Genomic DNA, 12525 nt, shown 5'->3' with positions numbered 1-12525 from the left:
TTACCCTACCCATATATAGTAAACAGTACTGTATGTTAATTTGGAAGGGACCCCAGGATGAAACAGGTCAATATCATCAGACTTGGGTTAAATTTCATTATTTCATTTGTACCCACCATGAAATTTTTTATTTATCAGTAATGGAACATATATTAAGGACCCTTTCAAGGGATATATGCCAATTCATACTTGAATGATCCAGCTTAAGTTACGACAGATCCTGCTCAAAGTTTTTCTTGTGCACTGTAGTTCATCTTTGAAGATTTTTCATACTGACTTTTCCCCTGAAAATCCAGAGCACAGACTTCGTGTGCTGAATTTTGGAGGACGGAAATGTGGGTAGCAAAACATGAACAAGTACTGCAGTTTAAAATAAGAAATAAAGGCCTGAATCATTCAACGAACCAACAAAACTATATTGGAAAAAATTTCTCTGGCAAATTTGTTTATCCAAATGGCTGGCAGATTTATTTAACCCCCTTCTCAAGAACCTTCCAAGTAATACAAAAAGAAAATTCCATACCTTAAGGGGAGCACTGCCTCCATAAGGCCCCATTATTAAGTAAGTGCTTATAACTACCTTATGAATGAAAGGATTTGCTTCAAATTTTCACCACTTATTCTTCAACTAATAATGAAAATTTTCAATGTGGGAAATTTACAAATTCAACTTTTTAAGTTTTTTTTCCATTTGATAAAAAGATTTTAAAACTGCTCAAAAATATGCAATAAATAAAAAAAAAAAAACATTTTACACAAATATCTTTCTTAGAGAACAAACCAGCTCTTATTGTAGAAAAAATTGGTAGTTTTAGTAGGATACTGAAGTAAATTTTTCACTTTCTTCTATCTAGAATTGACAAGCCATATAGACATTGTGCAAAAATTTGTCGCTCAATGTCACTCACAGGGCAATATCAAGATACATACACATTTTTACTCTGATATACTTTTTGGGAGAGCGAGCCAGTTTTTATCATAGATAATGTGTAAGTAGGAAAGTAAAGTATATTTCTCACTTCCACCTAAAAAGTCCTACAGAAATTTTACATTTTTTTACTTGGTGCTGCTCAAATGTCAGTAAATGTGGTGGACAAAGACCTAAAAAACCCACTTAAAATTTTTTAGCAATAATATTTCAGGAAATGTTATTTAGACATACCAGTCCAAAACTGTAAAAAACTAAAACTTGACAACTCCTCAAAATTTGGCAATCAGCGAGCCCCTTAATAGCTTAAACTTCCCCTTCAATAACAATACTTGGCCTGGACCTGAAATATCATTCACTAATGTCTCGATTACCACCAATGTGTTGTCTTTTTGAAGCAGAAAATTACAACCACACAGAGAACATTTTCCCCTTGGCATTGATAAGACGTAAAAAATTTATTAACCAACCTTTACAATGATTTTGAAATAAATTTTGCAGCTATTACACCTCAACAAGTCTAACAACAAAAACAATGTCAAAAGGGTAATTGAACACCTTGAATCTAACAATCCTTTTATTTCATCATCCTCAATCCATCAGTAGTTCACTCAATATAAACTCAAATAAAAAACATGATGCCAGCATTAATAAAACCCTAGGCAATGTGCTATCTGTAATGAAATTTAAGTTGGGGTGACTGGTTGACCCGTTTCATAAAGAACAGTAAAACATGAATGATCAGTAATATGTGGATAAGAGATTCCTGGGATTTTCATTCATATGACGGATACTGGCAACACCATAAATTGGAGGAGAGAGACTAACTGCCCTTACAAAAGGACAATTATGGAATCTGCCATTGTCATTTTTCATTTTTAAGTTGTCAAATATACAGTATTTCAAGTTTAGACTCATCTTGGTATATCCAAGACTCAATAACTCTAAGGAAGAGCTCTGCATGAAGACATTTATTAATGAAACGTTTTGACAGAACAATATAGAAAAGGGTGTATATAATGCAGTACAGGGGAGATAATTTCACGAAATTACAGAATTTGAGAAACTGACTGTGTTTCCTTTATGTTTTTACGTTACCAAAAACCCCAAGGGGCACCATGTTCAGTACCAACCACAAGGGGATGAACTTAAGTTCAAACTAAAGATGGCAAATTTTTCAAATTATCTCACCATTACTGCAATATTTACAAGCTTTCCTACATTGTCCAGTCAAACAATGTCATCAGCCTAATGAACGTTATCTACATCCCTATAATTCAAGGAAGAATTACACTTGGGACACTGTAAAGAATTAGGTTAAAACATGTTCCCAAAGGGTAATGAGCGTTTGTGTGTGGGAGAACAACGAAATTTGGCATGGATTTAGAAACACATCCAAAATATTCCAGAATGGAATGGAAAATAAAATTTAGGCCAAAGGCCAAGCACTAAGACCCATGAAGTTATTTGGCGTTGAAAGGTAAACAAGAGTAAAAAGGTTTTAAATGTGTAACAGGAGAAAAACCTCGCAGTTGCACTTTGAAACAACTGTTAGGAGAGAGGGGAAGTAAGATGGAAGAGAGAGAATATGAACAGAGGTACAGTAAAAGAAATGAAAGGGGCTGTAGCTAGGGAAAAACTGAGTATAGAACTTAGGCTAAAGGCCAAGTGCTGGGACTTATGAGATCATTCAGTGCTGAAAGAGAAACTGACAGTAAGATGGTTTGAAAGGTGTAACAGGAGGAAAATCTTGCAGTTGCACTGTGAAGGTGGAAAAGTTGGATGGAAGAAATTAATATTTTCAGAAAATGAACACTGTTCATTTAGCCCACAAGGGCCTCTCACTTGAAATTCAAGCCTCCAAACAATATGGTGTTCATTAGGAAATAAGAGATGGTAAAGGGAAATACAGTGAGGATATCTCACTTATTAAAAAAAAGAAAAATATTAATTTATTAATAGATAAAAATGTATTAAAATGCAAGGAGAATAGTATTAGGGTAGTAATGCATTGCATCTTCACTTCAACTTCTGAAGTTCCAGTTGCACAACATCCTCTGGGTGACTGTTCCACAGTCCAATGGTGTGATGAATAAAGGACCTTTGGAACTGCGAAGTTTGACAGCGAGGCATATTTAGGAAACAGAAACCTACTACCACGAACAACTCTACCACTAGTAATGGGAACCACAAATGACCTAAAACAGGTTGCACTGATTTTATCACTTATAAATTTATGATGCTGTTCAGCAAATCTAGTTGCTCTCGGCAGGAAAAGAGGATCAGGGATAAATTATGAATATGAAAGAGTTCTATTAAAATACAACTTATAAAAAAGTGGTAAACACGAGACCATCCTAACCGCTAATATTAGGAAACAGAACAATTCTATCTAAAAGAGATAAATCTCTGGCAGAAGCTGACATCCACACTGGAGAACAGTATTCTAGTAATGGGAATAATAAATGACCTACAACAGGTTGCACTGGTTTTATCACTTATAAATAAATTCACAATGCCTTACAAACAATACCTAACTTTTCGTGCGGCATCTGCTGAAACTTTCATTGTGTGTTTCTCAAGAGTAAGATGTGAATCAAAAGTTACATCTAGAATAATTAAAGCTTTAGACTCATTCAGCAAAGTCCCATCCACCTGAAAGGGAAGAATGAGGTGGAAAATTGGTACAAGATCTGCTAATCAATAGTTTTTGTTTTACTGGAGTTCAACCTCATACCCCACCAACTACACCATTCACTGATCCGGTCCACATCCCGATTGAGACTGAGGGCAGCTTCATTTCTCATAAGTGGAGACTTTACTATATTCTTCAAGTGTTGCATTATCTGTATACTGAACCATCTTGTTTTCAAGGCCAACCACCATACTGCTTGTACACACCAGAAATAATAGTGTCCCAAGAGCAATTTATTACATACAGTTCCAAGAGATGTTCCCGACATGTAATCCATGCTTACCCACAATGCACTCGCAAAAACAAACCCCATCAGAGGCTCCTGGTGTTTTGACAGTGTTAACGTAAAGAACTTTGAAAATTTTCCAGAGCATCCATACAAGATGCCTACTTCATTGTCAATATACTGTACTCAGTAATTATTTCTATTTCTCAAATTACCTCACCTGTACTACATAATGTATAATTGTAAAAAAATTTTATTAATCAACAATACTTCTGTGCAGAGCTCTTCCTTAGAATTACCCTACAGTATATTCAACTCCAAGGGCTAGCAAATTGCTTAACTACCTACACCTTACAGTGGGCAGTTAGCAGGGCAATGGTATATCCTAATTTCTCAAAAAATACAAGAGCCTTATATTTTTTGCCCTTATTACCAATAGCCTGATGATGCCTAAGTCTAACTGAATTATGCAGTAAAAGTACATGCAAAGTCCAAAAGCAAGGTCTTGTAGACGAGTGGATTGGAATGGAATATAAAATTTAGGCCAAAAATGCACTAGAACCTAACAGGTCCTTCAGTGCTATGGGAACTTGAGCGTAAAAAGTTTTAAAAAAGGTTTTCAAGGTGTAACAGGCAGCTGCGCTTTTGAACTATTGTTAAGAGAGGGTGGAAAGTACAATGGATGAAAGGCAATATGAGTGGAGGTGCCGTAAAAGGAATGAAAGAGGTTGCAGCTAAGGGCCGAAGGGACACTGTAAAGAACCTTATGTAGGCTAATGCCTACAGTGCATCAAATGAGGTGTACTGCCAGTATCATCCCCATACGGAAAAGGAAGAGAAGGGGAAAATGTTGCTGGATAGTTGCGCAAAAATCATTCTACTCTTTACAAAGTCAAGTAGGGGATCTGGTGTGGTTGTGGTGGTAGTATGAAAAATGGGTTTGTGTGACTGAATTTTTTGTTTTTTATATCTAATTTTTGAGTGTTTGCTAGTGTATAATTATTTGATTATTAATCTTCATTTTTCTTTTATTACTTGGTCTGGTTGAGTGCATTAGCACAGAGTGATGAACTCCCCTTCACCTATCTGATAAAAAGAAAGAAATAAAAAAGAGAGACAATTAGAAGAGCAGTGGAAAACAGAGGAAGGGATAGAGCAGAGAAGTGGTAAGGGAGAGAAAGAACATGAGGTTGCCAGACTGCAGAAACAAAAACATTTGGTCTGGTCATCTTCTCCCCTTTCTTCCACACACAATGCTAAATCCTAAAAGGTGCCGATCTCGACACTCAGCAAAGAAAATTCAACAGCAGTTGGAAAGGAAGAAAACTCAAGTGTTGATCTCTCAAACAGGAAGAAGGATATCGACGAACTAATACTGGGTTGATGTTGAGCAAGGTGACTTCCAATCTGATGAAGTCTCCAAGACCATAGTTGGGGGAAAACTGTAGTATTGGGGTTCTGTTGATAGTTGTGGGAGGATTGTACATTAAGGCTGAGGGTTAGATTAGGGTTCTTTAATTAGGTTGAGGTTCTTTTGATACTTGGGGGGGGAAAACTATAGTATTCAGACAAAAGATATTATTTTTTGAAAAACTATAGTGCTTAGGTTAAGTGGTAATTCTATATATTAGCTCCGCGCCTGTTTTTACGTTTTCAACTGGTTATTTCTACACTTTTATGGGTTCTGATACTGGCAGTGCATGTTTGTTGTCAGCCAAATGGAATGTCCCTTCGCTGTGTTTAGTACTGGCCCAGGGGGGTTGGGTACCGATCCGTTTACAAGTTATTGCACTTGCCGGACAGGATATGAACCGTTTGAAACAGACGTACCCGTGCTCTGTCTTGTGAAGATCACGTATGGAAACCCCTTGTTGGATGGACTTCAGGGGTTAATTACACTTGACCGCCAAAAATTAAAGGTAAATTCATAATTAGCAACCAAAAAACTGTAGAAAAAGTTAAGTTAGAAGGCAGTCGCTGACGCGGAGCAACTATATAGTTCTATTGGTTAAGTTTCCATTCTGTACTTTAATGCAATAAATAGGTTAAGGAAACTCAGAGTTTCGTTTAATAACCTCCAAATCTGTCGCCATCATACTGCACCAATTGTGAACTAAAAGAAAAAGCCCCTACAAGGTGAGAGGGGGGGGGGTAGCGTAAGAAGAATGGAACAGGTTCTGCAAACAAAAACAAACTAACCTTTCACAGAATGCCAAGCCCTGACCTAACCAGACTTTACCTTCCTACCCTCATTAAGGGCGCCATACCCTGACCTGGCTGGGGGAGCGGGCCTCGCTCCCCATGAACCCCCCCCAACGTCAAGTAACACTAATCATCTGAGACAATGGACTAAGCTGTAGGATTTTTTAGCCATAGCTTTGGCTAGGTTAGGCTATTGGTAACCCTACGTAACCCTACCCTAGAGTCCTGCCCAAAAAACAAGGTTTCCTACTATGGTCCAACAATATCGGTAAATTAAGCCCATAAATGCTTACACTCCTCACGTTAGGTTATCAGGAGTAAAATAACAGGCTGGAATTCCATACACTGCCCACAGCTACTTGGCTACAGGCTGGGACCAAGCCAAGAATGCGTACAGAGCAAAGCAGCCTAGGACAGCCTACAGTCAAATTAGCCAAAATTCTAAGGCCACCCGCGGAACTTCAGTCAAAAATGATGGGGCTTGCCGTCATATGCATAACGAGAATAAAACTCCAAAGAGAAAAGGCATAATCATGTAACGTGAGGGAAATTCCAGCGAACAATCAATAGGCCAGCAATGGTCATCAGAGGACAGTTACCTCCAAAACACCGTTGCCATACGGAATGCCGATTTACTGTCGCCATTAAACGTTTGCGTCTAAAAATGGTAGGCCATATGCAAATGAACAGCACAATGAACCTGAAGCATTGCGAATTCAACATAAAAGAGCCGCTTTCTGTTTGCTAATAAGCATTACAAGTTACCATGCGCGGAGATGGGATGCGCATTATACTAACCATTAATTTTCAGTGTAAATAGCGTCACAGAAACCCCTAATCAACCATTAACGTGATCAGTACGTACCTGAGGCCACTCCAATACATCTTGGAGACTACTCCGAGACAAAACTATAAAATAAACGTTGGTTTAAATCCTCAAACTTCTAATGCTATTTAAGCCTCAAAGAGAGACGAGCAGAAGCCGGGGAAGAAGGAACCGTCGCACCCCTTCAGCGTGGTTCTTGCTCTTCCGCGTCGCAAAGTAGTTCCAAGGAATTTTATAAAAAATGTTTAAATATCTTTAATTCAACCGTCACTCTCCCACTTTATGCATGATTTATAAATGGTGCAACAACATGCATATTCATTTGAGTTGTTTTAACGAAAATCATTTATCCGTGACCATGGGTGTTTCACCTCATCCCCCTTCACGTCGATAATAAAAAGCTTATGAAATGTCTTTCTTCATTGTAGTTATAAGTTTGTCACGGGGAATAGATATTCTTCCCCACCACCTAATCAAGTCTTTATGGTGCTCTACTTGTTCTTGCCGATCATTCAGTGAATTAGGTTTCATTAGCGGAAGAATATGCTAATCAACATTTCTATGGATCTAGTCTGTCTTCTCTAAACGTTTTCTCTGGTAAAACTTTAGTAAGACAATAGAATATCAAGCTAAGGAATGCAAACTCGATGTTGAGTTCCTGTAAACCAATATAGTCATATAAGAGGGCGGTGTCTAATCGAGTTGGCTATTTTCGTCTGCTATGTTCGAGAAAAGCTCATGTGTGCGTTTAATAGATGCCATGTGGAACACGGAGCGATGTTAGTGCCGTGTCTTTTAAATATAAGTTCATTTATTCACCAGTTTCACGGCCAGTGTATTTCATGCCACGACATATGATCAAAATTTGTGGAATCTGGCTCGTGCGCCCCTTCCTATACGATGCTTACAAAAATTAAGTCAAAATCGGTTTATGTTAGTGCGAATCTTCCCTATCGGATTCTTTATAGTTATGCATTTAACAGTTGTACTACTAACTTACCCCTTAAATCCCTTGTGAGATGAGTATCAGTTACCACACCCACCAAACCTTTCAACTAAAAGAAAATACCATTACTTACACATTCTCGGTTTGACTATCTGTACTGCAGGATCATCTTGCTCATAATTATATGAGTCGGAGGCGTTAATGAAAATTTTGAGGTCATTTTATTCATTATTTCAAGAAAAGAAGCCAAACTGTCCAGTTTTGGTCTCACAGTTTAGCCGTTTCTTTATTCACAGTTGTGAACCTACATAATAATGTCTAATCTTACACAGCTGCTCTTTATACAGTGACCTTGAACTATAGAAATCAGATCTCTGATGTATTTTAAGGATATCTTTTTAAATTCGCTTCAGAATTTCAAAGGCTCATTGCAACATCTAAAAAAATCAAGATTCTTTTTTATAAGAAATGCCTTGGGTTCCAAATAGTACATTAGTGTTTTTTTTAAATATTTTTCTATCAGTGTAAGCTACAGGCCGAGTTTTTTTCTATCAGTGTGAGCTACAGGCTTAGTTTTGCATAATTTGCTCAAATACATTTTCAAGATTTTACCTTGAGGTGTAAACAAATAAACAGAAAAATCTATACTTGAACAACAGTTGAAAATGTCCTATAAAAAGATTTGTATTTTGTAAACCACGGCATCTCCACAACATAAAAAAAAAAAAAATTCTAGCAAACTGCTTTTATGCCACCCATTTCTCTCATGTTCTGTTGAGCTGTAAACATCAAACACATCATAACGACTTTCATGTTATGTCTGCTTTGATGAACATCGCTGTTGTACCGACAGTATGTTATAGTTAGCTATAAGTGATAGGTTTGTGCTTCCCAGTTTTTGTTTATTTATTTATTTGTTTATCAGCTTCGTCATGGCCAAATAATGATGTACACTCTCGGCAAAACGTGATGCATCTCGACTTCCCCAGAACTACTCAAACACAAAATTTAGATAGTTCTGGTTTAAAGTCTCTTTCGAGAGTTTCCTCTCCACACTTTCGAGAATAATAACCTTTCAAGAATTAGATGAGATGGTTACTCATTTCCTGTTCAATATATTCATCATCAGGCAAATCAGTCTACTTTAGACTACTGTAGGCTACTGTGTTTATGTTCTGGGAATAGATATCCTCTCAGGAGTCCCTACGTCTTAATGTAAACTGTATGAATACTTCTAGTAACACTCCCACTGACGGCTTTCACGCTAAAATATTGAATTAATAATATACTAAGGCTTTCAGCATTGGAGACTAGTGAAAACTGATCTTTAACTCTCTCTGAATTTAAGGATTGGTATGATACTCGTCTCTTCTTTTATATGACTTTCTGTCACCTATTGTGAAATTCTTTCTAATTTGTTGATTTCTAATTAGTACTCCCGAGTGTCCCCACTTAAGGAGAATTCAAATATTTCCCTTGTGACTATTAGTCGTACAAAACTATTTTGTGAAGGATGCATCACACTGTAAATCGACAGGAAAATTTCGTTTACAAGCGTTAAATGCATGAAATTTATTTACAAACAAAATCTTAGGAAAAATAATTCCTGAAACATGTAAAGATTCAAAATATAATAAATTCGTGCATGATGTTCTTTTCCATCGAATATTACTAGTGACGATGCCTGCATTATAAATAATAATGTTAGCATAATTCATATATGAAGTTAATTGCAAAAGTAAATGTTATTAAAACTGATGATACGTTGAATGTTCTCATATGAGGGCATTGGGGTGAAGGGATATTATCCAGTTTGATGCTGTTCGATCAGACTATTGCACAAAAGTCATCATCGGTGATACAGAGAAAGCTTTGGGGATCTGAGCTACGTTTGAAGTAGTCAATTAAGGTAAAAACAACGAGGAAAAACTAGCGGATATAACTTGAAATAAATGACGATATACTTGAAACTAAGTATATCCCTGTGCTCATGTTAACGTACTGTCAGGTGGAGGGTTTGTTATGCTACAGTTTTTTTTTTTTTTTTTTAATAAAACCGGTTTTGTTCCAAGCGTTACGGAGCTGAAGTCTTTCTTTAGGCTTATGCTTGTTAGATTAACATAGACTTCCTTCTGGAAGACACCTCTGGTCAGAGGATGAAGATCTTGATGTATTTATTTTAAAATAATTTTCAAGATCTAGAAAATGTATTCAACATTTTCGCTTCGAATCTAAAGGTGAAGGATTTAAGGAAAGAAACCTCATATTTGCTCACCGGATGTCATGCATGCAGTAATGATAATTAAGTACCGAAGAAACAATTTATCCGTGGGAAATCTATCGGATTTTGGTATCAACTTTAAGCCCCTTCATTGTTCCTCAGGATATTATTGCACTTTTTATCATTGTTGCAGAAGGAACGCCACATAAGAAAATTATGATTAGTAAGTTCAGGGCTTATATTACAAATGTTAAAAATTGTTGAAAGTGGGCAGTCTTATTATGAATATTTGATAACTATTTCACGTACTTTGCATTTGAGACCTCTTCGAGTCATTAGGGCAAGTCACTTGAAGCATCGCCACTGAGGTTCATGAACGATAAGAAAAAAAAGGATCATATGATTATAGACATGACACAGATAAAGAATTACTGATAGACAAATCATTTAACAGTAAATGTGTGAAATGCTGAATCATATTTTGATACAGACGAAGCAAATGCTTTAGTTCACCGTTGGCTGATAGATTTAAAGACCAAAGGAAGCGTCCATCGCCCTAACGCCAGATATGGCTCTGATAAAAATATGGGCTGGGTGGATCACTAAGGTTGGTTAGTAGGCAAATATTAATGATTGTATACGCATGTTTCTCTATCGAAATACAGCAAGCCAGTGCAGTGATTCATTCATAAAACGCTATAGATATGGTTAGTGTTATCACTGATACGAAATGAAGTGGTACTAGCCTTTATATAAACTCATGATGGATATTGATATTGTAATTCAATGGATAGTTAATGAATGACTCATAGGCAGGGAACAGTCGATCGCCTGGAGTTTACTATATCTATTTGGGTGCCACGTCTGAAACTGGCCCGCATAGCAATTGCGACAGTTCAACCCCAGAAGCCTTATTTAAGTGTCGTACATTATATGACGTGCAACATAATGCATAAAAAAATCATAAGTTTGCTTATCGCAAGGAGGTAGTTTCAATGATGTCTCACTGCGTAAATAGTATTCATTTCACCATAACAATGAAAATAAAGAAAATATACTAATTTCTATCGAATATGGTTGGAACAAAAGCCGTACATTGATTACACTAATTCTTTTCACCATTTTCCCCAGAAATCTTGTGTTTTTGGAATTCTATGATGTGGAAACATGAAAAACGAAATGACATACTACTTGCTGTTTAAATGAGGAATATTTTCATTTTCTTAACATGGTCATAACATGATTTCATATAGCCTCATTATATCTTATTGTAACAGTGACACCATATGAGGACAGCTTTAATCAATCTTATGAAACACAGCAAATAACAATTTCACGATATGATGTCTTTTATAACCCCTAATCATGCAGTCTACAAAAGAAAACTTATTTCAAAACAGAAAACAAAAAACCTAGATTTACAACTGGAAGTGATTATAATTTTTGCTTTCTAACGCAGTCAGATCTTCCGCTGACAGTTATCCCTCCTTAAGCAATTTTACACACTCACAGTGGCAGTTACAGTTTCATGAGAAAAGTTGTTTTTATGCACTTGCAGCTTTTTAAATTTTTCAGCTCTTCCCTGGCCAGGGAAACCTAAATTTCATTATCCTTGAACGACTTTGTGACAAGGGGAAAAGTGTTAGCTTCTTTACGCTACATATGTATATGTAATAAAATACAGATTGCTGATCGAGTGCCAGCTAATGAACATCGTCCATCTTTTGTTACGGGCATAAATGCTGAAAGTACTGACCAAGGTCTAGAGAGTATACTCTCTAGACCTTGGTACTGACGACCTTTTTCGTGAGATCAGTATTATATAATCTATGCTCGTCTAAAAACAGATATCTTTCAAAATGAGAATAAAAATTAGTACTGAGAATAGGATAAAGTACTCCAGACGCCTAAAGATAACGGAAGAACTTTATCGGGATCCTCTCTACTCAACCAGGCTAGGCTAATGTCTCTTCCGCAAGAAAACAAACTTATTGCGAGCTGGGTCAATATACCAGGAATCAGGAAGAACGTAAGCATGAGACTATTGAACCCGAAAGGCCTGCTGAATGAGCTCTTTATACTAAGGGTTGTTTATTAGCTTCTTATCCTTAAAAAGAGTTTGAGTGATGAGTAGACTCAATCCAAAGATGGTTATTTTTAACTTGGGCTGCCAAACATGCTGAGGATTTATTTCTTTCAGCCTGATTTTCAAATTAAGGTTATGATTTTAATTGGCAAATCTATTAAGTGGATTTGCTTTGCGGAGACTTTCAGCAGTGGTTTGGTAGTCGTCATATTCTGTGCTTATTAGGTATGAGCATCCGGTTGATCATCAAGTCAAAGTCGATAATAAGTCTAATTTTCTCTCTTATCTTGGGATGGAACGCGCTATGAGTTATGACTTTAAAGTCTGAGAGGTAACATTTATTTAAGGAATGAATTATGTTTGCCGTGAAACTTTTCTGATAACGATACCGACTG

At 36.7% G+C, this 12525-nt stretch overlaps 1 protein-coding gene across 23 annotated transcripts in view; it reads right to left on the bottom strand.

Annotated features, from left to right (window-relative positions):
- Positions 1 to 7085, bottom strand: part of Zn72D (Zinc-finger protein 72D) — a 52495-nt gene extending 45410 nt beyond the window's left edge. For 16 of the 23 annotated variants that reach the window (XM_067130996.1, XM_067130997.1, XM_067131007.1 and 13 more), the window contains exon 1: positions 6917 to 7071. In XM_067130996.1, the coding sequence (XP_066987097.1) occupies positions 6917 to 6936 (20 nt within the window). In that variant the 5' untranslated portion in view covers positions 6937 to 7071. Of the gene's footprint in view, positions 1 to 6916 lie in introns of all 23 variants that reach the window. The other 7 variants (XM_067131001.1, XM_067131004.1, XM_067130999.1 and 4 more) reach the window with 2 other exon arrangements.
- Positions 7086 to 12525: the final 5440 nt, after the last annotated feature.

The sequence above is a fragment of the Macrobrachium rosenbergii genome, chromosome 29 (assembly GCF_040412425.1).
Source record: "Macrobrachium rosenbergii isolate ZJJX-2024 chromosome 29, ASM4041242v1, whole genome shotgun sequence".
In the NCBI taxonomy this organism is placed as follows: Eukaryota; Metazoa; Arthropoda; class Malacostraca; order Decapoda; family Palaemonidae; genus Macrobrachium; species Macrobrachium rosenbergii.
The sequence above is the reverse complement of the archived record's forward strand: the minus strand, read 5'-3'. Positions and strand labels throughout refer to the sequence as shown.